Source organism: Python bivittatus, unplaced genomic scaffold (genome assembly GCF_059951505.1).
Source record: "Python bivittatus isolate LINGU-HERP-01145 unplaced genomic scaffold, Pbiv_v1 ctg000010_np1212, whole genome shotgun sequence".
NCBI classification, from domain to species: domain Eukaryota; kingdom Metazoa; phylum Chordata; class Lepidosauria; order Squamata; family Pythonidae; genus Python; species Python bivittatus.
The window spans coordinates 2,342,098-2,369,103 of NW_028277029.1; the positions used below are offsets into that span (position 1 = coordinate 2,342,098).

A 27,006-nucleotide genomic window follows, 5' to 3' on the forward strand; every position below is an offset into this window, starting at 1 on the left:
AAGAAGACAAGACTGAATTGATGATTTATGGATTTGGGGATTAGAAAGGGCCAAAGTGGAAGGGGAAGGAATACGATAGCAATTACTTGATAGAAAGAAGGGTGTAAGTCTTATTCTGTGTTTTCTTTCTTTTTTCATTTTTCTTATTTTCTAGATACTTTTTTCCTTAATCTTTTATGGTCCTGAAAAATTCTAATTAAGAAAACACCGATCCCTTCTCTGTTGATTTCTTGCCTGCTGGCCGTGTATGATACAGGATACAATCTTGCAAAGTTTTGTTATCTGGCCTCAAGATTCATTTGGCGGGGGATCCGCAGCGGAAAATAAGGCGGATTGCTGGAATGTGCAGAATACGCTTATTAGCTGTTGGTGTACGTATTTTTCCCTTCCTTTTTTACGCTGTTTCCTCGGCGGGCTGAAGCCGCGGCCGAAAGACCCCCAGGAGCATTCCCCGGGGCTAGCTGTGCTCTCGGGCGCAGCGCTGGCGAGCCCTTCGTAAGCCGGAGTGACTTCGGGGGACATCGGTTCTGCAGCCGCCCCCCTCCCTCCTCCGCCTTCTCTTTCGGCCCGCGACAGGAAACCAGAGCGCTGGCTGCGCGCAGGCGACGCGAGGGCGCCCCGGGTTCCGAGGCTGCGCCCCTCCTCGCCGCCCAGCCCCGCGGCTCCCCCTGCCCGCGCAAACCGCCTCTCGGGGCCTGGGGCAGGTCCGCCGCCCCCCGCCCCGGCGCGCCGGCCCGGAGCGGCCCGGGAAAGCGCGGCACGGCGCGAAGCGGAGCGGCTCCCGGCCTCTTCCAGGGGCCCCCGCGGCAGGGCTCGGGCCCGCGCTCGGCCCCGCCCCGGCCCCGCCCCCGGCCACGCAGGCGCCTGCCCCGCCCCGCCCCCCCGCCGGGCGCCCTTCGCTTTCGATTCCCGCTGGCCGGCGCGGGCGGGCTCGCGGCGGCGGTGGCGGCGGCGGCGGCGGCGCGAGGATGGCGGACCCGACGGTGTGCTACCTGGCCAAGGTGCTGTGCTCGCGGGGCGGCCGCGTGCGCCTCGAGGAGCTGCCCCAGGAGCTGGGGCTGTCGCCGGCCCAGCTGCGGCAGGTCCTGGAGGACGCGGGGCAGGCGCGCTTTCTGGTGCGCAAGCAGGGCGGCGTCGCCTGGGTGCTGGCCGTCTCGGCCGCCCGCCTCTGCGTCCGCCAGGTCTGCGCCGGCTGCGAGCGCCTGCACCTCTGCAAGCTCAACCTTCGCGGGAGATGCCGAGTCAGGTGAGCGGCCGGCGGCGGGCAGAGCGGTGGGCGCCGTGCGAAGCGGGGCGCTAGTCCTCATGACGCCTGGCTGGCTCGGGGCGAGGCGAGGCGAGGCGAGCGGTTGGCCGGGGAGACGGCGGGCGAGCGAGGCGGAGGCGGAGGCGGAGGCGTCGTGGCGTAAGAAGTCCGCTTTGGACCAGCGGGGACTCCCGGGTCTGGGAAGGGGAAAAAAGGAAGAAGAGGGGGCAACTGAACCGAACCGAACCGAACTTAGCTTAAAATAAAATGGAAACTCTTGTCCAGCTCTTTTTAGCTGGAGCGGGGGGTCCCTTTCTAAACATGTTTTTTTCCCCCCATTTAAAAATCCTCTTATAAAAAACCAGAAGACTCACACGACATGCCAAACCTTGGTTCTCAAATGTTCTGAGAGAAATACAGCTGCGGCTGTATTTAATTCATAGTTTACACCTCTCTCGCATTGCAAGCCGGGTCCGGCCAGAGGACAGTCGTTTTTCAGGTCCTGTTGAAATCCACGGAGAAAAGGGTCTCCAGAACCCTCTGAAAATTGGCATGAATTCCTCATTGGAACTGCTGGTTTCTACCTGTATCTGACCCGAAACCATTTCCAAATCCAGAGCTTTCCCAGCCAAGGCCAACCAGCTCGTGCTCCTGAACCCTTTGGGACGGAAATGGCGTTTTTGGGGACTTGCTGTGAACTAAAATGGTGCTGATGACACAAAGCCATTTCCCCAGCCTGTATCTGGCCTTCTTTTCAAAGAAGCGAGCATTTGCACTGAGTTCCATTGTCAGCCGGTCTACAAGTTGCTGAAGGTGTAAGAGTGAATGTAGTTTATTTATTCAATAACTTTATATGGCCGCCCATCTCGTACCCATGGCTCTGGGCGGCTGACCATTAAAATAAGAACAGCAAAAATTAGCTGAACGCCTCTTATAAAAAATGGCTGGCTTCAGGCGGAAAATGGTAGAGAATCGAATAGTCTGATTATTCGCCAGATGAAAATGTTGTGAAACGGTTCAGGGAAGTAGCTTGTGACTGGTCTGAAGATCTCACAAGTCAGTTTCCTTGGAGCTCTCGTGAATGTTTTAGCACACTTGCGTGATGTACAAAGTACAGTTGAGGTCTGTAGTTCTTAAGTAGCCCCACTATAACCAGCATTTTCCAAACAGCCATTAAAAGCTCCCCAAATATACCAAACATTTACCTTCTGAGAAAGATACTGTGGCTTTTTCTGCGAGACTTAGAGTTATAGTCTAGAAGAGTGTTTCTCAACCGTGGCAACTTTAAGATGGGTGGACTTCAACTCCCAGAATTCCTCAGCCAGCAAGGCTGGCTGGGGAATTCTGGGAGTTGAAGTCCACCCATCTTAAAGTTGCCAAGGTTGAGAAACACTCTTCTAGACAATGGTTTGTGTTAATCTGATTTATACCAGTCTTAAATTTCTCACTGTAGTAAGAGTCTTGATGTGGCCAAACAACCCATTTCCCAATAGATTTGCATTCTAGGATTTTTCAGTAATGGTGGAAAATATGTCTTGTGAATTCACTTTAGTTACCCTACACATATTGCAAGCTTTTCCTATTAAAGAAAGCTTTTTTAAAAACCAAAACAAAACTGACATCAAGGTATTGCCCAATCTCTGGGGACTAGTCAGAACCAAACAAATTCTACTGCTTTTATTTGGGGAGGGGAGCAAAGCGATTCAAAATAGAAAATGAAAAGTAAAATGCAAATTAAAGGGAGCCTCCTAACAGGTGTGAGCTGTGCAGATACAAGCCTTGAAAAAAGAAGCTGCATTTAGGAACTTGGCTGGGTGGTTTGAGGGGTGTGGGGTTTTGATTATTTTCGGCCGGAAAGGGGAGGAAGATTTGCATGGAAAGACTGGCTTTAAGCAAAAATGGGGGGGGGGGAGGACACAGCAGCCCAAGGAGCCCAGAAAAGAGATGGGAAAGAAGGAAATCCAAAGGCTGGTGGTGTTTTGTTGTTGGTCAGAAGCCAAAAGGGAAAAACCCATGCCCCCAGAAGCCAAACATGATTAAAATAATATTATTATTTATTAAACCTGCATGCCACCCAGCTCTCCAGGCAAAGCCCTGGGTTCCTTCTGCTGCCCTGGTCAGGGCTCCCTTTCTGTTGTAACAACTGAGAAGCACAATTGTTCTCCCCTGCCCCCAGGCAATGGGCGTATCCTTTGTGGAAAACGAGGCAGGGTGTTTGCCAAAGGAGCCGGATTTCGGACGCTTCTAGATTCTTAATTTCTCTAAGGAAGGGGGAGATTCTAAGGGTTGGGAGGAACTTTGGAGTCCAGCCCCCCCTCTCCTGTAGCACCCTCACTGAACATAGGGTGGGGAGGGGTCCCCAAGACTATCTAGTCTACCTTTCTTTCCAGAGGCAGCCCCCTCTTCAGCTCTTTGGGGCTGTAAATCGTTGGCTTCTACTTTGCCAGGAAAATGGCACTGCCCACACAGGAGCAGTGGGGGACTGCCAAGCGGCTGGCCTTGGGAGACTGTAAATACAGAGCTAGCAGCGAAAGATACAGAGGCCAGAGAGAGTGGGAAAAATAGTTTTTGCCAGAGGTTCGCAGTGTACAACTTCAAGCCTGGAAAAGCAGGTAGCTGATGTTTGGGGTGGGCTGATTCCTGAAGACCCCACCCTTGAATGTGCAGAATGGGGTCTTCAAAGGGGAGGGGAAATAGTTTGCAAAAGGTTGAATACAGGCTTCAGGCAAATGCAGGAGGGGTAATCATCAGAGAAGAGTAGTTGATTTAAGCCAGTGTTTTTCAAACTTGGCTACTTTAAGATGGGGGGGACTTCAACTCCCAGAATTCCCCAGCCAGCCATGCTGGCTGGGGAATTCTGGGAGTTGAAGTCCCCCCATCTTAAAGTGGCCAAGTTTGAAAAACACCGATTTAAGCAAAGGCTTCCTGTGCATACCTTGGTGGGTATACCTGTGTATCTTGGTGAGTATCTGCCCATCCATCCATCCATCCATCCATCCATCCACCCATGCTTCCCTGCGCCAAGTCTGCAGCCTGGACATCTTGTAGGACTGTCCCTACCTTGCTTAGCAAACACAACCTGGGGCTCCTTCAGTTATTCCGGTGGGTGGCCTCAACCTTTTCTAGCCCCCTCCCTATTGTATCAGATACTCAGGCCTTCAGAGGCCTAGATTCTGGGCGCTTTGCTCACCAGGACAATCTTGGAAGGAGCAGTTACTGTGGCAGAAGCAGGAAAGAGAAAAGATATTCAGAAAGTGAATAATCTTGGATCGGAAGGCCTGTTTCCTGGAAAACTCCACTTTTCTCGCTTGTAACTGTGAGTGAGTGGCAGATCTCAGGTGGCTAAACAGGGTCAGGCTTGATTAGGCCTTGGATGGGAGACCACCAGGAAATCACGTACTGATGGCATCAGAAAACAGGGGATGTGCCCCTGTAGTCAACACGAATGAGTCCCACTCAGGACCAGGGTCTCCTTGGGGTCCCACCAAGATAACGAGCACGAAGAGTCATCAAGTTCATTGTTACTTGGAGGCAAGGTGACCGTTCCACTGACTCTTTCCACAGTCAGGATGAGAAAAAGCTAATGTTTAAAATCCATGCCTCACACCCTGGTTTAAGTCCAATATTTAATGCAGTAGGATCTTCAGAAGAGTCACACGCCCTGCAACAGCAGATCAGCCACGGGTCTAGGTGAACTGCCTGCTTTAGTACTTCGTTTTCTGTTCTGCATTCTGTTCGCGAGCAAATATCTAAAACTGCGACCCCCAACCTTCAGGGATTCAATCTGCTCAGCTGAGGCGGACCCGAAACGGGAGTGGAGCCTCAGAAGCAGTGGTGCGTTTGAAACAAAACAGGGTTTCCCCCCTGCCCCCTTTCATGCACGCCTCTCTGTTGGTTGAGTGCCTCCATTTGCAAGGCGACAGGGCTAGACCACATAAAGGGGGGCTGATTTCTTGGGGCGGTGATCAGCAAGCAGAAACTGGCATCCTTTGGCCACGATTAGGGGTCGCTTGGGGATGGGGGGGATAAAGAGAAAAAGCAGCGGGGAGGCGGATGGGCAGGATCAAAGGAACTGCTGAAAGGTCTTTGCAAAAGCTAGCCCCTGGGTCGGACTACGCAGGGGTCAGGCCTGACTTTGCCGTCCTAATGAGGAATTAATTGTGCCTGGTGTCACTGGCACCTTTTAGCCCCGCCGTTGGGGTCCCCCCCTTCCCAGTCCTGACAGCCATACCCACTTCGGTCAGTTAAAAATGATAAGCAGGTTCTGTACAAAAGGATTTAGTCAGCTGAGCGCCCGATGAGCCGGCCATGCAAACGCCTCCTCCTGTTTCTGCCCTGGCAGCAGGAGACCGTATTAGTCACTGCTCGCTCTCGCGTGCCAGCTATCAGCGTGGGTTTTCGGTTTCGATTTCCTTGGGCGCTGCGGGAGGAAAGGCGGAGCTTAACCTGATCTGCTTTGGAGCCAGATAAATGCAGACTGTGGCTGGCCTTTCCCAGGGCAGCCCCCTGCAAAGATCCTTGGCTCTCAAGGGGACCTCGTGGTGGGTTGCCGCACCCCCCTCCCCAAGCCTTGGGGCTGGCAGACCCCCAGTTAAAGCAGACCCTAGGGATGCGGGGAAGGGAAGGTTTCGGTTCATCTGCCTGTCCCTTGCCTGATCGTGCAAGAGGGTGAGTGGCAGAGCGTGTGCAAAAGCATCATCTCTAGGAGTTAGATCAAAGGCTGGTGCTTCAGGCCCGACGGTGTCAAGAAATGGCGGCGCGCATTACAGTATCGTGGTTAGAACTAGCATTAACCAGGACAGGCGGAAAGCAGGGTGAATGGGTGAGGGGAGGATCCCGACGTTTGGTTAAGCTGCATCTCACCCTGAGCCATGCACTGCTTCATTTGCCTTTGGCTTCAGAGGGTGGGGATAAATCTAGTCATTGGGGTTTCTGAGTTGCGGATTAGGGCTTACTGTGTTGTGTCTGAATGCAGAGAACTATGGTTGAACGCCCCCGCCCTAAAGGTTTGGCATCCAGAACTGGAAGGAGGTGAGATTTTAAGGCAGTGTTGTCCAAACTTGGCCACTTTAAGATGGGTGGACTTCAACTCCCAGAATTCCCCAGCCAGCCTTGCTGGCTGGGGAATTCTGGGAGTTGAAGTCCACTCATCTTAAAGTGGCCAAGTTTGGACAACACTGTTTTAAGGGCTCCCCCCACCCCTAATTTGCTCTTGTTCCATAGTGCTGAAAATGTAACCTGTGTGTTTAGACATGGTTACAGTATGTATGTGGAAATTAAGCACCTGGTTTTTCTCAGACTCTGATGCGGTGTTTCTCAACCTCGGCAACTTTAACGTGCTGGCTGGGGGATTCTGGGAGTTGAAGTCGACACATCTTAAAGCAGTCCAGGTTGAGAAACCCTGCTCGAATGGATCAATTCAGATTAAGCTTGAAACCTTATTCTGTAAAACCTGTAAAATAAGGATGATATTTGCCTGAATTTTTTTTAAAACTCCGTCCAAGTCTCCCCAACTGGACCGTGCGTTAGAAATCTCAACTCTGCTTGAACTGCAGCTTAATGGTGCAATTTTAACAATTTGAGCATAGGAAGAGAAGATGCTTTGAATCGAGTGATTTAGCCTTGCTTTTTTTCCCCTTGTAATTAAGTGAAAAGAAAAGATGAAGGGAAGATAAAGCTCTGAAAAAGCTAAAACTTGCTTCGAGTAATGACTCTGTATGCTTAGGGTTTGCGCACATTGATCTGTTTCTCTGCAATGGTTAACTTACACAGTTGCTCCTAGATAATAATCATCAGTAAGTTTTCAAAGTCCAGAAAGTTTTGGTGTTGTTTTTTAAGGCTTGATGGTCACTCCTCCTGCCACGTTTTGGTGAGACGTAGGTTTTTTCAGGGTGGGGTAGCATTTCGGCATCGCAGAAAAGAAAGGCTCTTGGAATATATGGGTTTCCATATATGCAATTATAATTTTAGGAACTCTGAATAGTTTACTTATCTCTGTTTCTTATATTCTCCTTTAGCCTTTGCAAGTACTCTCATGACATTTTATCAGAAAGTAACCGGAAAGTTTTGAAGAATCATGAACTCTCTGGCCTCAATGAAGACGAACTGTGTGTTTTACTTCTCCAAAACGACCCTTTTCTTTTACCTGATGTAAGTTGTGCAAACTTATAGACCAGTTATTTGTTACAGGATCACTGATCTGAGAGACCTTGGTTTTAGAATCGGTTTAGCAAGAATAGATCTTGCTGACTTAGGTCAAACTTTGGATATCTACACTTCCTGACTGCTTCTGATATGAAAGATAAAATCCTTGCTCAATATATAGGGGTAGAGATGGTGGACAGCCACAACATGTTGAAAGTTATGTTGTAGTATTTATTTATTCCATTTTTATGGCTGCCGGAGTCATGCAGAATCCCTCTAGGTGGCTAACGAGGGTTAGTACACAAACATTCCTTTCACTGCCTTATTTTTGAATGGCCAATTAATAAATATACAGCGTTAGAGTGTATGTCAGATGGATGGCTCATCATTTGTAAGCAGGCACTCCAATATGTGTCTATTAAGAGGCAAGTCCCTTTGAGTTCAACAGAGCTCATGTCCTGTATAAGAACATAAAAAGTCTACAATTCTTGTGAACTGCTAATCTGCCCTAGAATAATACTGATAAAAGCATGACTCTGCAACTTTCTTATAATACAGCTGGGGGTTGAATATTAAGGGCTGCGCTTCAAAGGAAGACACATTTTGGAAGGAGCTCAGCATCTATAAGGGATGATGAAGTGGCTTCCATGTTACCCCTTAAAATTTCCCCAAACTCCCAAAGCTTCATAGAAGGTCCCAAAGCTTGACCCCATCCATTTGGGGGCTATAGAAGTAGTCATAAGACTATTCCTGGTTTAGGCAAATAAAGGAAGAGAAATTGTATGAAATTGAAAGAGAAATTGAAACTTTTGGATGAATGTATCGAAACTGTCAACTCCTACATTGGTTTATTCAGGTTTACTTTCTCACCGGGGCCCCGGCTTACATGTCATATTAAATCACAATTTAGTACTATAAAGACTTCTTTTGATGGGGCTTGCAAAAATGGTTTTGATGGCTGATGAAGACATTTGTTCGCTGCTTCCTTGTAGAATGTCGGCACAAGAATATTGACTGCCACACTAGCATTTCAGTTGCAGACAATATTTTGTTTGATTATCCATTCTGTATAATCTAGTTTTATAAAAGGTCTTCAAGTGTCCAATAATATTACAGTAGTAATTGATATTTTCCCTATAAATTCAGGGAAGACTAATGATCTCTAGCGGTTCTGATAGATGCGGAAAAGGCCTTTGATATGGTCTAGTGGATATTTTTGAGACAAGTCTTGTTTGAATCTGGGTTTCCTCTGCCTGTTATCAGTTAGATCAATGTGCAGTATTGTGTTCCTTCTGCTTCAGATTTTTTTTTCTTATTATTTAAGCTGTTCCACCCTGCTCTTATTTAGCTGACAGATCTAGGTTAACTCATATTTTGAATTATTATGGACGTATATACATGTGGTCTAGTATCATTATTGCAGTTGGTTGTTTTATGGTTAGAATTTGTTTACTGGGTTGCTGCTAAGTTCTGCGTTAACCTGATAATTTAAAAAAAGTACCCTGGAACAGTCTATCTCTAGAAGCTGCAGTTTCTCCATCTCTGGAGCTTTTAAGAAGAGGTTGGACAGCCTCCTCTAGGAATTGGTTTTCTTACACATTGCAGAGGGTTGGACCAGATGATCTTGCGGTCTCTTCCATTGTAAAGAGTAAGGAGGATGACCTTGATGTTGTTTAAGCAGAAGAGGCTAAAGCATTTTTAAAGTCTAGAATGTCCAGATACCATTTGGAAGCTGATTCACTGAAGTGTAAGAAGGCGGAGGAGGTCCAGCACAATCAGACCTGCAAGATTCTGCTGTTGTGGCCCATCTCAGTAAAAGTCAGTTTAGCCTTCCTATTAAGTTGATCTCATGGTATGGTCTACCTGGTGGGGCTGACATCAGTTCTCTGATTCTATAAAAGAACTTTAAAACCCTTTTAAAGGCCATCAAATTTCCACAGTCTTGCCATCTGAACAGTGGTCGCTTAACTTCTGGAATATGGGTGGAATTTTGCTGTTTTGTTTTTTTAAGAAGGAAATGCACATTTCTTTCATGAATACAAGTAGTCCTCGCTTAAGGACCATTTGTTTAATGACGGTCCAAAGTTATGACAGCCTCAGAAAAAAGTGCTTTACAACCTGTACTTGCATTTACGAGTGTTGCAAACTGTTGCACCACCTCTGCAGTCACGTGATCGCAATTTGGATGTTTGACAACTGGCTCACATTTACGACTGGTTGCAGAGTCCTGAGGTCACATGATTGCGATTTGCATCCTTTTTTGTTGGTTTCCAACAAAAAATGTCCATTGGGGAAGCTGGATTCGTTTAATGATCCCATGATTTGCTCAATCACTGCAATGATTCGCTTTATGACCATCATAAAAATAGTCTTAAAATTGGGTCTGGTCATGTGGTGACTTGCTTAATGACCACACCATTTAACAACCAATTTTCCAGTCCCTATTGTGGTCGTTAAGCGAGGACTACCGGTAAACACAAATCACCCAAAATGCAGGTCCTTTAGTTTCTGCATAAGAGAAAACAGCAAATCATATTACTTAAATATAGGCCAATGTTTCTGTGATTTTTAATAGGTAAGGCTAAATTAGGGTCTCAAAACAGGTGCCCTGAACACGAACGGTCAGGATGTTTCCCTACTTTCTGTGCAGCCCCGAACAGAAGAACATTGGCGTCTTTCTGTTTCTCCTTCTTTCCAGGTTTGCGGTGCCTATAACAAAGGGGAAGGGAACTGCACCCAGGATAACTGCCCCCGGCTTCACATTTGCCGCTACTTTCTCAAAGGAGAATGCCGGTTCCCCCGTTGCAAGAGGTCTCACAATCTTCTGGACCCCAATTCTGTGAGGCTGCTGCTCCCTGAAGGCCTGGACAAGGAGATGATTTGGAACATCCAAATGATTTGTGAAGCCAGAATTGCCGCCTTGATGCAAGACCTTGCTTTCTACAAAAGTGAGCATTTACGCCAGCATTTCTCAACCTTGGCGGCTTTCAGATGGGTGGACTCCAACTTCCAGAATTCCCCAGCCAGTTGGAGTCCACCCATCTGAAAGCCGCCAAGGTTGAGAAATGCTGGTTTACACAGTTGCAAGCTTCTCAGGCCAGTTCCTGTTTCAGAACCTCCCTTTTCTCATCCCCTTCTTGAAACTCCTCTCCATTCTTGTAGGACCCCTCGCACCTGCAGCAAGTGGAGAACGCCCAAACGCTGCGCCTCCGAAAGATGACAGACCCCATCTGGCGTTTAACCCGAATCATTTTGTGAATCGAGACCACCCTGACCAAAGTGAGCCAAAGTCTTTTTTTTTTGAGGGGCAAACCCCAGGGGCTGAGTTGGTCTCACATCAATGGCTTCAAGCCTTTGGCTGTTGTAGGTGAGCCCTGGGCTTCAGCATGGGCGAATCTACAACCAGGTGCCCCCTTCTGTATTTGTATTCATCAGTCCAGATCGCTCAGTTGGGAAAGGAGAAATGTTATGAGGCAGAGGATTAACGCATCCTGCGTCACCTAACTTCTGCTTCATTGGATGAAAATTAAATTTTAATAAGTGAAAGGGATGTAAGCGCAGGAAGTCGAATGCGAGGAGGTTAAGAAAGATAAGTGGGTTAATGAACAGATACATACGTGCAAAGAGGATGGGCACCGAGAACGAACATATCCTCAGAGCCAGGATGGATAAGGGATTTTTCTCTAAAAGTTCCTAACAGTGAAAGGAGCAACAACTGAATTGCTCAGGAGGTGATGGATTCTCCTGAAGCTCCTTAAATAGAGTGAATTCCTGCAGTGGGTGTTGGGTTGGACTAGATGATCTCCCAAGGTAATGTACGTTCCAGGAAGATCACCCCTAGATCATATGGAGCGTAGAGCACCACATGCTAAAAGAGTCCTCCCGTATTTCACCAGTCAAGATGGATCCTTGAAATAGGATGTCCTGAAGAAGGAGAACAAGTCATTCCAGCCAGTGAGTTGGGGGTCATATGACCTGGGAGTCATCCCCCTGCAGACCCAGCTCGCATGAGACTGTTCCTGATGAGAGACCTAAGAGGCCCTCTTGCATTTGCATCTCGATGGAAGAGGACACCATTCGGTGGCTTATACCAGGAGAGGATATCGTGTCCCTTAATTTCTCTTTTTCAAAATTTACAGATGGGAAAGGAGTTCCTCCTCCTAAACCTCCTGTTGCAGCGAAGGAAAAAAGCGATGAAATCTGTCTGCACTATGTCTGGCAGTTCTGTAAAAATAAAAGTAAGTCCCAGAAGATGAGGATTAATTTGCCCTTGCGAGTTTTAATACCTTTGCATGTTCCATCCACATTAGTCACAGCGCTTCTGCCCAATTAACACAGCAGATAGATGTGGGTCAAAATATGGGTTGCTGATGTTCAGGTGGAGGGAGGGATCCATTGAGGTCGGTGATGGCATAATCTACACTTCAAGAAAGAAATATAGACCCTCTTTAATCTATAAAGAAGCAAATGATTAAGACTGACATGCAGATTCAGTGCTTATGTTAGGATCCAAGGCCATACTGGACCTCTTCCAGTGGTGTTTCTCAACCTTGGCCACTTGAAGATGGGTGGACTTCAACTCCCAGAATTCCCCAGCCAGCAAGCTTTAAGATGCGTGTACTTCATGCTGGCTGGGGAATTCTGGGAGTTGAAGTCCACCCATCTTCAAGTGGCCAAGGTTGAGAAACCCTGTTCTGGTGTATGGGAAAGAGGCAGCAGAGAAAGGCAAGGAAAGTGGGGGAACCCCTCAGGTCTAGAGTGACTCCTGGAGGCTCCCAAGAGGCCTCGTGGTAGGTTTCTTGGCGGTGATATGGATGTGGTTTGCTGGTGCTTTTTCCTGGGAAACTAACCCAGTTTATGCAACAAATACTGCCTGATAACCAACGATTCACTGCTTTATTGTAGGGACCTGAAAACGGGACACTTTTTACACGCAACAAAACAGGTCGTGAAGTTCAACCTTGTCGTTGCCTTTGGGTTTACATGACGCAGAGCAGTCCAAACTTCTTATGGCCAGAAAACAATGCATTCGATTTTTGTTTCTATCTGTCAGCTTGGAAACTTGACCAAAAGTATAGTTCTCTGGGCAAAGATGGTCAGCCAGTACTTTTATAGTGAGCACATCAGTAAGCCGGGTACACGGTATAAAGAAGATGAGATGAAAACTTTCCCTTGTTCTCATTCTCTTTGTAGATAATTGCAGTATGATCCATTATGATCTTCCTTATCGGTGGCAGGTATTTACCAGCAACGGTTGGAAGGATCTGCCCAGAAGAGAGGAAGTCGAAAAGGCTTACAGTGACCCAAGTGTTACCAGGTAGAAGCTGGACTTGCTCTCTGCAAAAAACCTTAGTGGATATTTGCATTTCCCTGGTGGGAGTGAAGCCCTGGTTCTTTCCTTTACGAAAGGAGAAGATGGCCAATACCAGGGGCATCTGCAAGGAGGGGGTGTCAACATCTGCAAGATGGCGGCTGCGGTATTGTGGTTCAAGCCCCACCCTTTTTGTACGTGCATGCAGAGGGGGCGGGGCTTCGATGATAATGCCACACCTGCCGCCCTGCAGATTTTGCCAGGCACCCCAAGGGCGCCTCTGATTCAAGGGCTCTCTGTCTCAACCTCACACAAAGTGCTGTTTATTACAAGAACGATGGGTTTCATGATTTTAAAAATGTCACTTACGGGTCTCCAGCTGTATCTATCAACAAGAGCATTTACTATTAAGAAAACGGCTTATACATGTGAATGTTCCTTACTGCAGAGCTGGCCATTCAGGTAGAAATTTCATCAAGTTGTTCCATGGGCCAGTGGCATGGAAGGTAAGAAGTTTGGGTCTCTGGTAGGAAGAACCTTGGCCTAAAAGAAATCTCGGACTGTAGATGCTTTGGGTTCCCCATCGTTTTTGGAATCTCATAAGTAATCCTGAAACGCTTAAATTCCAACCCTTGGATATTAATATTTCCCTTACAGCAAACCCCCCAATTTAGATTCACGGTTTAAGATTATTAGGGCAGAAAAGAGACGCACGAACTCTCCCTGCCCGATCTTGGGGCAAATCAGTGCTCCCATGGATGTATTTTCCCTGCTGCCTTTGATGAAGACACCTTTCCAATAAGCAAGAAGTTTATTTTACTTTTCACTTCATGAGTTTGTATTTTATGATTATTAAGTAATAAGGTAAACTGAGTGCATTTAGTCTATAGCAGTGTTGTCCAAACTTGGCCCCTTTAAGATGAGTGGACTTCAACTCCCAGAATTCCCCAGCCAGCCATGCTGGCTGGGGAATTCTGGGAGTTGAAGTCCACTCATCTTAAAGGGGCCAAGTTTGGACAACACTGCTATAAAGGGTGGTGTGTGGGGCCCACCCAATCAATCACGGTTTTCTTGTGAATGGACCATCATTGGATGAAGAGTTTCTTTTACCCCCAAAAAAGGTTTTCAAAGATCCTCTTTCCCAGATCTGAATCTCTGAATGCATCAATTACTTATTTTTCAGCTGCATGCGATTCTCTTTTTACTGGTAAGAAAGGCTGTTTATTGGCTGATAATAACAGCAAGCCCTCTGAGCTTGTACAGAGGGCTCCTTTTTCATCCAAGTGGAGCTAGGTCAGGTCAGGGAGGGATGTGTTCCACAAAGGCCTGCAGGACGTAGACCTGGAGTTGGGAAAGGGCTCCAGATCCGAACACAAGACGCTAGGGGGAATGGATGTAAAAACAGAAGAATAAGATTTCCCTTTTGATAAGCTAGAATTCACTAAAATCAAGCGCAGAATGAGCAAAAGGAAACATTGATAGTCTCCATTTCCCCGAAAGGATGGACCTGGAGGAAGGGGGTGGGTGGGTTAAAGTGGCATCAGGTCACAGCCTCATAAATAAACGCCCGAGTCTTGTGGTGTTTCTGGACTTCTTACATATGTGGAAACCCAGGACAAGTCAGCAGGCAAAGAATAAAACTGGGCAGAGTCCACCTGGCCCTTTTTAATCAGCCACACAGCACAGAGGTTTGTTTCACCGTTCGGAGGATTATCACAAATGCTCCCTTTTCTCGCCAGCCCCTATTCACACAAGTATCGCCCAGCAGCTTCTAGGGGTGGGCTTTGCAATGCAGCTGCGATGACTGTCTGGATCCATCGCTTGGGGCACCAGGTCCTCTTCGAAGTTCTGTTGCACAACCCTCCCAAGTGTTTTCGCACAGCCCTAGTAGCCAGCGATCAGCAGCGTTTGCTGAAACAAGTATTTTCTATTAGCAAACTACTAAAAAACTGAGACATTCTGCATGCCTAAAAGGGACACTTATAACATTTTACAGAAATGTTAAAATAGAGGCAGCATTACATGCAAGGACAGAGATGGTAGAAGGTTTTGTTTTGACTCTGGGTTGTCCAGTGCACCGGTCAGTCACGGTTTAACCTAATCTTAACATGCACAGGACAGTTTGTAATCCTGGATGAAAGCGCAGACCTGACATGCATCATGGAGAACCCACTGAGAAGAGAAGTTCTGCCAGTTCTGTGCAAACCCAGTATTGCAGTTTGTCAGACATTGTTCAGGATTTAGCCTTCTGGGTGAACCCAGCCAACTGTGGCTTGTTCAGGGGAAAAAAAGAGAAAAATTAAAACCAGATGGATTTAGCAGAATGGGTGAACTCAGCCAAACTCTTTCTCCTTCCCAGTTTTCCAGATCTAGAGCTAGATTTCAGGACCATGACTTCTACTGCTGCTCCAATTCGGCGCTTGTCCACCGCATCATCGGTCACCAAAGCCGCTAAGTTTGTCATGACAACCAAGTGGCTTTGGTACTGGAAGAATGACCAGGGCCAGTGGATTGAATATGGAAAACAGGTCAGTAGAGAACTAAGGCATCTCTAGTCTGTGAAAGTATTCTGTTGGCTGCTTCCAGTCCTAAGAGAATTCTTAGCATCTGGGGAGGAATCCATGTCAGGTCTTAAGGCATCAGTCCACCCGTGAGGGATTCTGTGAGAAAGAAGTTCAGAGAACTCATGGAGACCTCCTCTTAATGTACTCACCAAGAAATGAGAGTACCTCTCTAGTTTTCAAGATTCCATAACTAATCACTTTTCCCCAACATTGGAACGAACGATGGTGATTCTATGTCAGTCTTGCTTCCTTACCTGTTGAAGGCTGGTTAGGAAAGGATAAGCAATGTTATTAGGGTTAGGGTCAGAGGTTATGTGAGGCTGATAGGTGCCTCCCTTCCTCTTCCCCCCTTCAGAGGCTGCTGGTTTCCATATTCCTTGTGTGTTGGCAGGAGGAACAAAGAATGTATAGAAAGTGTTTTAACAACATGGCATTTTCTTACATTGTAAGTGGATCATTGGCATGGAACAGTGTTTTTCAACCTTGGGAACTTTAAGATGGGTGGACTTTAAGATGGGTGGAACTTTAAGATGAGTGGACTTCAACTCCCAGAATTCCCCAGCCAGCATGGCTGGCTGGGGAATTCTGGGAGTTGAAGTCCACCCATCTTAAAGTTCCCAAGGTTGAAAAACACTGATGTAGAGTAATCAACTATAGATGGTAGCTGTGGGGCTAAAACTCCTGTTTACCTTGGAGAGAGAGTAACAGACTGAGTCTGTTATTCACTGAATGAGTGAAGCTCATTGATGAAACAAAATTCAGATTGGGCATTAGTAACGCGTCAATGGATTTCTCTGTTGTTCAAGAATATCTCTTCTAAATATGTTGTGAACCCAGAAAAGTCTGTCTGTAGTCTTGTATAAGTATTTCATTCAAGAAGGCGCATGGAGAGGGGAACAGCTGGTCCTTATCCTCTGACAACAAATGACATATTTCTTCTCTATAGGATAGGCACCTCCAGCAGGCCAATCTAACTTCGGATGATCTGGAGAACATTTTCCTAGCAGATCCAAGTGGAAGTATCAGCTTTGAAGTGGGCTCTCAGAAATATTTGCTGAACTTTAAAGGTAAGGAATCCCACTTCAACAGGTACAGTACTGTGTGTTCAAAACTAACAGAAGTCTGGTTCCCCCTGACACAATCTCAGCATTAATTGGAAGTTGTTTTTGTAAGCTGGCTATGCACAGAGGACTTTTATGATTGCTGCTCTGCTCTTAAATTCCCTTTGAACAAGGTGAGCAATCCATTTTTGGCCTGGGAGCTATAATTTGCTTAGTGCCTCCTGGGGCACAACTGTTTTCTGATGATTCTGTTGGCCAAGTGGGAAGAGCCAGAATTATTGGTCTTCTTTTGCATAGGGAAGAGGGAGATGAAGACTAAAATCCCTCCACTATGGGGGGATGAAATGAGTGCCTTAATCCCCTGCAACATTTAAGGTCCCCATTTCTCCCATCATCTTACCCCTCCAGCACAGAAGAAAGAATGAAGCTGTTAGCACTGCTCCCTCCAAGAAAGTTCTGGAGGCCAAAAATGGGACTTTGGAGCTTGCAAGGCTGTGCAGGGCCCAAGATGCTACTTGGCTCTTTGAGAGGAAGAGCATGTCATTCAAATCAGATTTGGGGGTGACAATCACCCCATTCTCTCTGTCTCTTTTCTCTAGGCATAATCAGTGACTTTTGGATTTTCTTTTTTAATCTAAAAGCATTCCATCTTCTTTTTCAAGATATGACCCAGAAAAGTTTGAAGTATACTACCCAGCGAGAGGTCCGAAGGCGTCCCAAATTTGTCTCCACTGAAGATGTCAGGACAAAGAAAGGGTAAAGTGTGTGTGTGTGGGATGTCATAATGTAACTTAAGACCCCATGCTTCTGTTTGCTTTGTCCCTTCTTTTTCCAATTTCTTGAAAAAACGTTAAGTCTGAGGACAGGTGGAGTCCTGTTACAAACGTTTTCACCATTTTGGAGAGATTAGGGGCAATCAAGTCACGTCACCCTTCCCTTAAGATTCTGCCATGTAGAGTGGCTTGTTTTGACTGCATTGAGACTGACCAACCTGAATCTACCCAGATCTACTTCCTATGGAGTGTGTGTGGTACGAGTAATTCCTGACTCCAATATCAGGTGATGGTTTGCTTGAGTTCTCAAACTGTTGGGCAGCATAACGGCCAAATGTTCACATGGGACAGGCCTGAGCAAGCCAAGTTTTCCTGCCTGCCCGTTGCAATCTGGCTGATAACCACCATTGCCTTCTCAGAGTCTGAGACCTGTAGGAATGGGGATACAAAGTTCCAAAAAAGAGGATATAACCCTAGACAACTGAGATGACACAATGTGATTTCATTGTGCAAATGATGCAAATAATGTAGCTGCACCAGTTGGCGATGCAAAATGATGTGCGTCATTTGCACGAAGTCATCTCAAATGCATTGCCATTTTGACGACATCATGGCTTGTACTGGGCACCAGTTTCGTAAGTTAGACTTACGGTTAGGCTTTTCTCTGCTTCTGGCAAAAGTTCCTGGGTTGTTCGTTCTTGCTGTGCTAGCTGCTATATCTAAAACCGTGGCAGAGGGCTTAAAATCACCTCTTGCTCATTGCAAAAAGACCTGTTCAGAAATGATACGGTAACCACGTCTCGTGTCAAAGCACTTGAATAGCTTGAGGTATCTCTAAAATGAAGAGCTTGGGGAAGGGGCCCAGAAACGACCTGTAGTTGGAAAAAAAGCAGATAACCCAAAAAGCATTTGTGGGGGAGAGAGAGAAGGCTAGAAGAAAATTGTGGCTGTGGGTGATTTTGCTGTGGCCTGACTTCCAGTGACGTTTTGATCGCTGGTTATTGTAAAAACAGTTGAACTGCTCTTCAGTGTGTACAATACATACAGTTAAAACAAAACCTGAACTTCATCTTGACAAACAAGAATATAATCAGATCGGTTTATCATTTAGTAAGAACACGGTCGTTGGATATTGAAATAGGATTCCCCCCTCCCCCAAGTTTCATTATTTCACGCTTGTTGGCACTTAAGGACAGATACTCTTTTCTGTGCCTGATCTTCCAGTTGGGAGGGAACCCTCTGAAGCTCTCTGCAAAGCAGGAGACAAAGAAAATGCATAGGGAGGAGTCTTGCGGACAGTAGCCCAGCAGATTTTCTGATCCATGGGTCACGTCAGCCTGTTTCATATCATCCTCTCTCTCAAAACACTTCCTTGCCTCCTTGGCTCTTCGCAGATTCCTCACGAAAGAGGGCCCAAGTCTCTCAGTGCTGATGATAAATAACCTGTTTGGAGCCTGATTTTTTTGACGGTTTCATCTACTTTTTCCCAGAGTGGTTCTTCTAGGGAGAACTAAATGGAGCAGATTACTGTTCTCCCTCACACTCTTTCTTTTGCTTGTACCCAGACACACAGCAACCGCTGTTCCAGCGACGACTCCCGTGACAGCACCAACGTATCCTCCAAACTGGGATAGGACAGCCCTGCCTGCCATCGGATACGCGGTAATTGATTTCTTGACGTTGTTTGCAAAAAGGATGGAATGTTTTCCTTCCCCTCCTGGGACGCCTCAGATTAACCTTCAGGGCTGACGATAGGGTTTGGGTTCCCCTTTTCTGCGCTTAGGTGCGAGGCAGCCAGAATGGCAGAGGGTGTGGTGGGTGGGCCAAGTTCATGGCACAGTTTAACTATGAAGTTCACCAGGCTGGTCCTACTTGCAGCTCATCTCCTAGGGTTCTGGAGGGGAAATCAGGGTGGGAGATGAGCGCCTTTGATTGGCAGCCAGTTATGCCCACAGCAAGATTCCCACAGAGATTTCTTTAATTGCTTTATTGAAAGGGAACGTTTGTTTTGATTTGGTTATCTCCCCCCAAAGATGGGTCTTGTGGGACCCCGCTGATCTCTAAATTCACTGGGATGGGGCTTTTTTCCTTCTCTTGGTAACCACTCTTTGATGAGCAGGGGATGTTCATCATTGTCCTGGGAAGTGAAGGATCTCCAGATGTTTTGCCCTGTTTTCCAAAGCTCCCCTCCTCTTTTGCAACCTCACCATCTGTGAACTTCCACTACACTGGAAGAATAGAAACATAGTAAGCAAAAGGAAGATGGCTATATGCCTGTAACTTAGTTTTTGGCGGACAAATATAATGGAATGTGTAGTAATGATGACCCTTTCTCCAGGGCACCCTGTGCCAAATTTCAGACGCCAGCTTGGGGGAAGTTTTGAAGAAAAAGAAGGATGTTAAGAATGATGTCAGCCCTTCCAGAATGTGATTGAGCTGTTTCTTAGGATTTTCATTAAATAAGAAAAAGGTCATATTGCAAAGCAAAGTCCCAGCCCTCCGGCATGATTGCATTGCCAAGAATGCCTTCAGAGCCCAAATCAGCCCCTTGAGATTTCTTAGAAGATAGAGATGAGGAAGGGCAGCAGTGTTAGCAACTGCACCAAATTGCCTAGAAAAGAACAACAACATTGAGTGTGGTCAACATCTCTAGGAGGGAAGGAGACGGATGGTAGAAAACACTGACAAATCCTTACCCACCCCCGCCATTGGCCATTTTGCGAGAGCAGCCACAGATAGGTTTTCCAAGTCCCAAATATGTCTTTCAGCTAGGGGACCTGTACTAATGAAGTAGTTGTTTCTGCAGCTCACGCAAAAAGTAAATTATGCTAAAGAAGCTCCTCGTATAGAATAGCCTGTTTTGTGTGACCCCTTTTTTTTCTGATGGCAAAGAAATCACAGAGTTAAGCTACTTCAAAAAACCCTCTGCAGAGCCTTAAATTCCTATGTTGTTTTCTGTGTAATGGAGGCCTGCTTGCTCCTGTCCTCTAGTTGGCCCATCAAGTTGAATCTGGACAAAGTCTGTGCAGAAATTCCATACTGGCACCATCTTCACCTGTTCTGATTCCAGGTCCTTCTTTTATTTTAGCTTCAATCCCAGAGACCACCTCCTTTCTGCTCCTTCATCACTTCATTCTCTGTTTGTTCCTGCCTTTTTCTTCAATTTGCAAAACAAACTCCAAAACACCTTGACAGTTGACTGGTGTGACCCACCTTTTCTTCAGCATCATCTCCTGGTGCAACCACAGTTGTCTTCTCTGTTACACAGTGGGGCTAACAGAGATAATAGAGGCAAAAATGGGTTTGCTGCCTGGGAAGTGGAGGTGTTTTTCCCCTTTGAAGGACACCAGTTTGGGCTGGCGCTGATAGGTTCTGTGTTGCCTATAGTGTAAGGCACAAACCTGATAAAAATATCTAGAGGTCTTGATGGGACAATTGCATTTCTTTTTTCACGTATATCTGTTACTGCTCTGTTCCATACTTTATAGATACTGGGGAACTACAGTATAATTGAGTGCTGCAGAAAAGTTTTCTCCTGGAAAAAAATCTAATATCTAAGGGCAGTGTTTCTCAACCTTGGCAACTTTAAGATGTGTGGACTTCAACTCCCAGAATTCCCCAGCCAGCCATGCTGGCTGGGGAATTCTGGGAGTTGAAGACCACACATCTTAAAGGTACCAAGGTTGAGAAACACTGTTCTAGGGGAAGTGAAGAATAATAGTACATAAGTATCTGAAAAGCACATGTCATCTTTAGGCTTGCATTAAAATATCCAGAGGAACATTAGAATATATACCTCTGAACTGTAAAAAAAAAGTCTATTTCCCTTTAAGCCTGTTACAAGGATGATTGGTGGAACAGCTGGGGAGAAAGATATGCTTATTTATAGTTTCAGTATCCCTGTGGTCTCTTGTGGTTTCCATCAAAAGCCAAAACAATAGGGAAGAGAGGAGAGTAGCAATCTGGGGGGGAAATATGGTATAATAACCTTGCTCATCCTGTGGGTCCATGTTCTGAATAGGATAATCAAACAACAGCAGCATTTCTGTAGCCTTTCCAACTTTGACGTGAACCAACGTCAAGATGGTTATAGGATTCCAAGGCTTCCAGTTTGGAAATTCAATCAAATGAAAACGCAGGATGGTCCCTTTCTTCCTGGAATCACGGCAAACAGTTTCTCTAACACCTTGCGATATCTTTGGTTTTAGGCCATTGAACTCAAGAGAGACTCTCCAGAGTTCATGAAGATTGAGAGTCTCTTTAAAAAGACGATGAAAAACTATAAGATTCGCAGAATAGAAAGAATTCAGAACCCATCTCTTTGGCAAGTCTTCCAGTGGTTTGTATCCATTTTATTACGTCATTGCAGTCAATGTTAGTAGATTTTGAAGGTTGGATATCGAGTCCTCTTAAGGCACTCACTTTATTACCGCCGTTGACTTTCCCATGGCACCTCCGTAGGCCCTTCAGAATTGATCAGATGCACAATTTTGGTTTTTATACCTCTATAGTCACTACGTTTTCTCAGTGATTAATTTAATAAAAAAAAATCAGAACCTGTATGCACATGCACAATGTACAGTCCATAAAACATCGTCGTAATTAGCTACAAAACCATTGAAGATGGTGCCAACCTGATCGTTCTCCAGAAAAGCTCCATTTTAAACACTTTCTGGAATACCATCAAGCTGGGTGCCAGCCTGACTTCAGGAGAGAGTCTGTCCTATGATCAGAAGAAGTGAATGCCTAAGGGGGTTTTATCAGGAGAGGGGTCTGAGTCAATCCCCCTCATTTGTGGGTCTGGGAGGTTCAGTTTGGAGCAAACAAGGAGAAGGAGACGATGAAGTGGAATCTCTTCACCTTATTCCTCTTCTCCAAGTGATAATCTCTTGTAGTTTCAAAATACTGTTCATGTGTCTCAAGCCTAACATGATAATCTTGCTTCTGGATGACAGACTTTTCCAGGATCCTTAAATCCTACCCTCTTCAGGTTTATCTGTCAAAAAAGAAATCAGTTTTGATAGCAGAAGTAGATACTTCAAATTGTAGAGATGCTCAGCAGAGCCAAGTGACATCACATGCGTCACTTGCACAATCTCCTCAAGATATGCATGACATCATTGTGGCTTGTATTGGCTGCCTGTACCACAAATGATGACATTCGTGGCAGATCTATACCACCTTTATTGATTTCTCTACAGATTGTATAAATCGCTTGCTTTTTAATAAACAGCCCATACTGCAAATATGCCAAAAGGGACAAGTGTCATTAAAGGGAACGAAGAATAGTAAGCAGTTCTGGGTCTGCTTGGATCCTACAGATTACATGGTAATCATGTAAAAGCAATTTGATTCTACCTCCATCCTCATATATAGGCTATGTAGTTGCAACTTTTCTGTTCAATGAACAGTAAAAAAAACCCTTTCTCTTCTACAATGTCTACAATTACAGTTTCTAAGTCTGAGGAACAGAATAAATTATAGGAAAGAAAACTGACAAAAGTAAATTGACCATTGATTATGGGAATCAACTCAACTTCATTACCTTTTTGAAAAGTAACCCTTCTGGCTCTTATGGAGGGCAGAAATGCCTGATGACATTTCAGGATTTGGAATAGTTTCTGAACAAGATGTTGGGGGTAAAGGCTGGCAGAAGTGTCACTATTAGTACTGCTGAAAGAATGCAGATAAATTAAAAATGAGGACCATATAATAACAGAAATGGTATTGATGAATCTGCTTGTGCAGATGGCAGTACAAAACTTTCTTGGCGTGGGGATCTGAGCTGGTCCGGAATTGGAATTGCGTTAGAACAGAGCATATTCATCTTCAATAGAGAAAAGAGAAGCTTTGAAGAAAGAGGAAGCTTTTTCTCTTGCTTTTAGCTCATTTCCTGATGGAATGTGGTTCTCATCAGAAATGTGGTCTTCTCCTGGTTCATCATTCTCTGTTGTCCTAGAAAAATTGCCCTCTCCTCTTCTTAAGTGCCCCTTTTTCTCAGTGGTGCTGGGCAGAGAGGCCATCCCCATGGAGGAGAATAGTTGCCTTCACCCTCATCAGTGGCAGGTAGAGATAAATCTTTCCTTCGTTCTAGGCAAAAGGAGCAGATGAAGAAGAAGAAAGGAGGGCAGAACATTGACGAGAGGCTCCTTTTCCATGGGACAAGTACTTCGAGCATGAAAGCCATCTGCATGGACAACTTTGATTGGAGAATCTGTGGCACAAATGGGACTGTCTTTGGGAAAGGTAGGTTCTTAAGGAGCTACATTCAAGCTTGGAACCAAAATAGAAGGGAGCTTTGTTCCCAGGGAAGAGAAATAATGCTGGCATGTCCTTCCCTTTGCCCTGCTAGGGGGCAGCATTTAGCTGACCTTGGTGGGCTTTCTGAACTACCAACCAGGTCTTCCCAAGCTTCATCCCCCCCCCCGCCCCCTTTTGTCTATGTTACGATCTGTGAATGAGATATTTTCCATCTAAGAAAGGATTTTTTAGGTATTAATTTTTGGTTATTTTCCTATGGGAGTTGGGCAGTTCAGGGAACAGGGTTACATACAAAGTATGATCTCTACATGAGGGAACGCAAACAGCAAAAAGCTAAATAAAACTTTGATCTGAGAAAGTTATAAACAGTTTAAGGGTCCAGATAAATTTGGAATAAGATTTTGAAATTAATTATAAAGAATCCTTCCCATGGAAAATAGATTTGTTTGGATTTCTGCAAGACAAAATAAAGATAAGTAATTTTAAAAATTGGACACTAGAGGGAACTAAAGATTTTAGTTAAAGGAGAAAAATACACAAGTCTGATTAACAGGTAATTAATTGGGACTTATAAAATGATGCAAAACATTACAACATTGAAAATACTGAAAGACACTTTTGAAAAACGGAATCAGAAGTTAGTATCAACAATGTCAATAGCGATGTTTGCTTCTATGGATAGACTGTGTCCAAACGATGTTATGGAAGAAACAGCAGATGAGGAACAAGTTTTATTTGACAAGACAAGTGGCGCTGAAAGTGGATCTACAAATGACAGGCTATGAGAATAACATGGATGTCTCACTGGACATCAAAAGAAACCAGTTGATGCTTTAAAAATCAAAAGGGAAATACAAATAACAAACCAAGCGAGCAACTTGAATAATTTTTTTTGTTGGATTTACAAAAGAGGCTCGTTAAAGCTTTGAAGAATCTTGTGAGAAGAGACAAAGAAGAAATGAAAAGAAATCAAATTCTATGACATTATTTGAAGGTACTAAGGATCAAGATTGTCAAAAGTAAAAGGAAGGAATATAAAGTTGGGTTTATTTGATCAAGGTTAAAATAAGATATATTGTGATTTCTGGTGACCCTTAATGGACTTCTGCTGACACCAGGACTGAAATGATGATGCTTTATGGATTTATCTATAGATAAGAGATGGGACATGGGATGAAAAGATCATTGGTTGTAAACTAAGAGGGGGTGAAGAGTTACATAAATTGTTTATACTTGTGATGAAGGTTGGAAGTCACTTCTTTGTATATTTCTTTTCTTTGTTTTACTACATCCTTTTCTTTTTTCCCATTTTCTACATTTTTTTTCTTTGCATCTTTCACTCTTTCTTTTTCTTTTTCTTTTTCTTTTAGTTTGTATTAGATTTTACTACTGTAATTAAAATCCTTAATAAATGTATGTAAAGGTAGTCCCCAGGTTAAGAACGTCCAGTTTACGGACGACCCATAGTTAAGAATGGAGCCTGTTGTAGCAAAATTTGTTAAATTGAGTTAAGTATACAATGGTTCGAGTTAATTACACAATGCTACTTATACAGTATTATACAATAATACTGTTTCAGTTTACCTACAAATTCGACTTAAGGACAGACCTTGGGAACCGAGTCCCCAGTTTAAGACAGGTCCCATTCCCAAGATCTGTCCTTAAGTTGAATTTGTAGGTAAGCCAGAACAGCTGGAACATCCGAGAGAGATGGAGAGAGAGATGATTAGATAGATGATAGATAGATATGACTAGAGATAGATGATTAGATAGATAGATGATGGACGGACGGACAGACAGACAGATAGAATGTCAGCACCTGTCAGCACCCGGAAGAGCCAACTACTCCCCCATATCTGAAGTTCTTCAAGCCATCATCTTGAAGTCACGCAACTCGTCTTCCTTCCCATCTGAGTTTTCATCTGAAGAGTGGAATTCACTGATGTGGCCTCCGTTCGAAACCTTAAGCTCTGCAACATCACAGCACTCGTTGGAAGCGAGGAGTAGAGGCAGTAGCTGTGCATCAGCAGGAACACATTGTGGGCTGTGAGCAGAGCCAGCCGTCCGTGTACTGGATGCGAAGTCACGCCCTGGGGTTAGTTGGGTTAGGGTCGAACTGAGGAACCGCTCTGTCTGTGTGAAGCATTTTGAATGTTTTTTCGGTGCTGTTTTCCAGGAAGCTACTTTGCCAAAGACGCCCGTTACTCAGACAGCTACTGCCAGTCGAACGACAATGAGAAGATGATGTTCGTGGCTCAAGTCCTAGTTGGTGAATTTACTGCAGGGTCTGCGTCGTACAATCGCCCACCAGCAAAATCGATTGACAAGGTCAACTCTTATGACAGCTGTGTGGATAACATATTAAGCCCGTCTATCTTCGTCATTTTTGAGAAGCATCAGGTTTATCCTGCGTATATTGTCACTTACAGTGAAGACAAGGCATGTATTTTATCTTAAAAAAAAAAGCTGAAACATCTTTTAATTGCCCTAGTGTGCTTTGCTTTAGTTTAAATGCATATGCTTAGTTTAAATGCATATGCCCTTCTGTTCAGATCGATCCAATTTTACGGAAAGAGTATATAGCTTCAGATGAGTAAGAGATGTTGAATCATTATTGTTGATGGATAGAAACCTTACTCTATTTTTTATCTAGCCACAAAGATGTTGTAAGAAAGAAAACCGATCACCCAGTAACCTATTCTAATAGACAAAAATTGTCAAAGTTAGAGTTTTTAATCTGTTTTTACTAATCTCGTTTCTTAGTTAGCAAGTTTTTGTTCCCTTCAGCCATTAGCTTTTAATAAATCAGCGTTTATTATGGATGGGTGTTTAATCCATCAATAAGGTTGGACAAACTCTGCATATTATTTTGTCCTCCTAGACGGATGCAAATTGTTGTTGCACTGGGGACTTGCGAGTGATTATCAAAAGAAACCCCGGTTTGCTCTGAGTACGGTGCAAGTTCGCATCAGGTATAAGATCTGACTGTCTTCTATCGGGTACCCCGCGTTTGGAAATGAACCTGTGGATTTAATCCGTGATTAAAGTTGTTCGTTTTCTGTTTCAACTAACACCGGCGTGTTTCCGGCTACTCTTCGCGGCCAACCTGTTTTCTCTTAACGGCTTGAAGGGACGCTGTCTGGCATCCACCTTCAGCCATTTTACACTGTGTGTTCAGCGCAGCAAGCACGCTGTCTTCACGGGTTCATTTTTCAGTTTCAACAAGCCTAGAATTACGGTTCCTTGTTTTGTATATTAATTTGCATATTAATTATACCAAATGGAAGTTGGGAAAATGTGCGATCCCTGCTTTTGCAGCTTGGGTTGGAAAGCATCGTTCTGGTAATAATAACCATGGGACCGCTTAACCCTGGCAATGAAAGTCATCTCTAGATCGTGAGAAACATCTAGTTGTGCTTTATGAAGGAAATCTCTGTTACTGAAATCTCTGTTACTTTATAGTGGTTTCTATGCTCTGTTGCTTTTTCCTCCCTGTTAAAGCGGTTTATGATTAAAGACATTAAAGATTTAAGCAGGTGGTCCTTTTTTTACCCTCCTCATCTGTAAATTCTGTACATTTTGGCAATTCCCTTTCACTCCATGCAGTAGCCCAGGGTTCCTCAACCTTGGCGACTTTAAGACGGGT

The 27,006-nt window shown here is 44.9% G+C and overlaps 1 protein-coding gene across 1 annotated transcript; it reads left to right on the forward strand.

The window, feature by feature from the left end:
- The first annotated feature begins 707 nt into the window (after positions 1–707).
- On the forward strand, positions 708–26,907 carry LOC103051375 (protein mono-ADP-ribosyltransferase PARP12-like). The gene is made up of 13 exons (XM_088147386.1): positions 708–1,246; positions 7,264–7,396; positions 10,089–10,338; positions 10,553–10,669; positions 11,530–11,628; positions 12,584–12,707; positions 15,061–15,229; positions 16,212–16,332; positions 16,989–17,082; positions 18,665–18,761; positions 21,308–21,438; positions 23,194–23,345; positions 25,537–26,907. The coding sequence occupies exons 1-13, from the start codon at positions 969–971 to the stop codon at positions 25,815–25,817; spliced, it is 2,046 nt and encodes a 681-aa protein (XP_088003512.1). The 5' UTR covers positions 708–968; the 3' UTR covers positions 25,818–26,907.
- Positions 26,908–27,006: the final 99 nt, after the last annotated feature.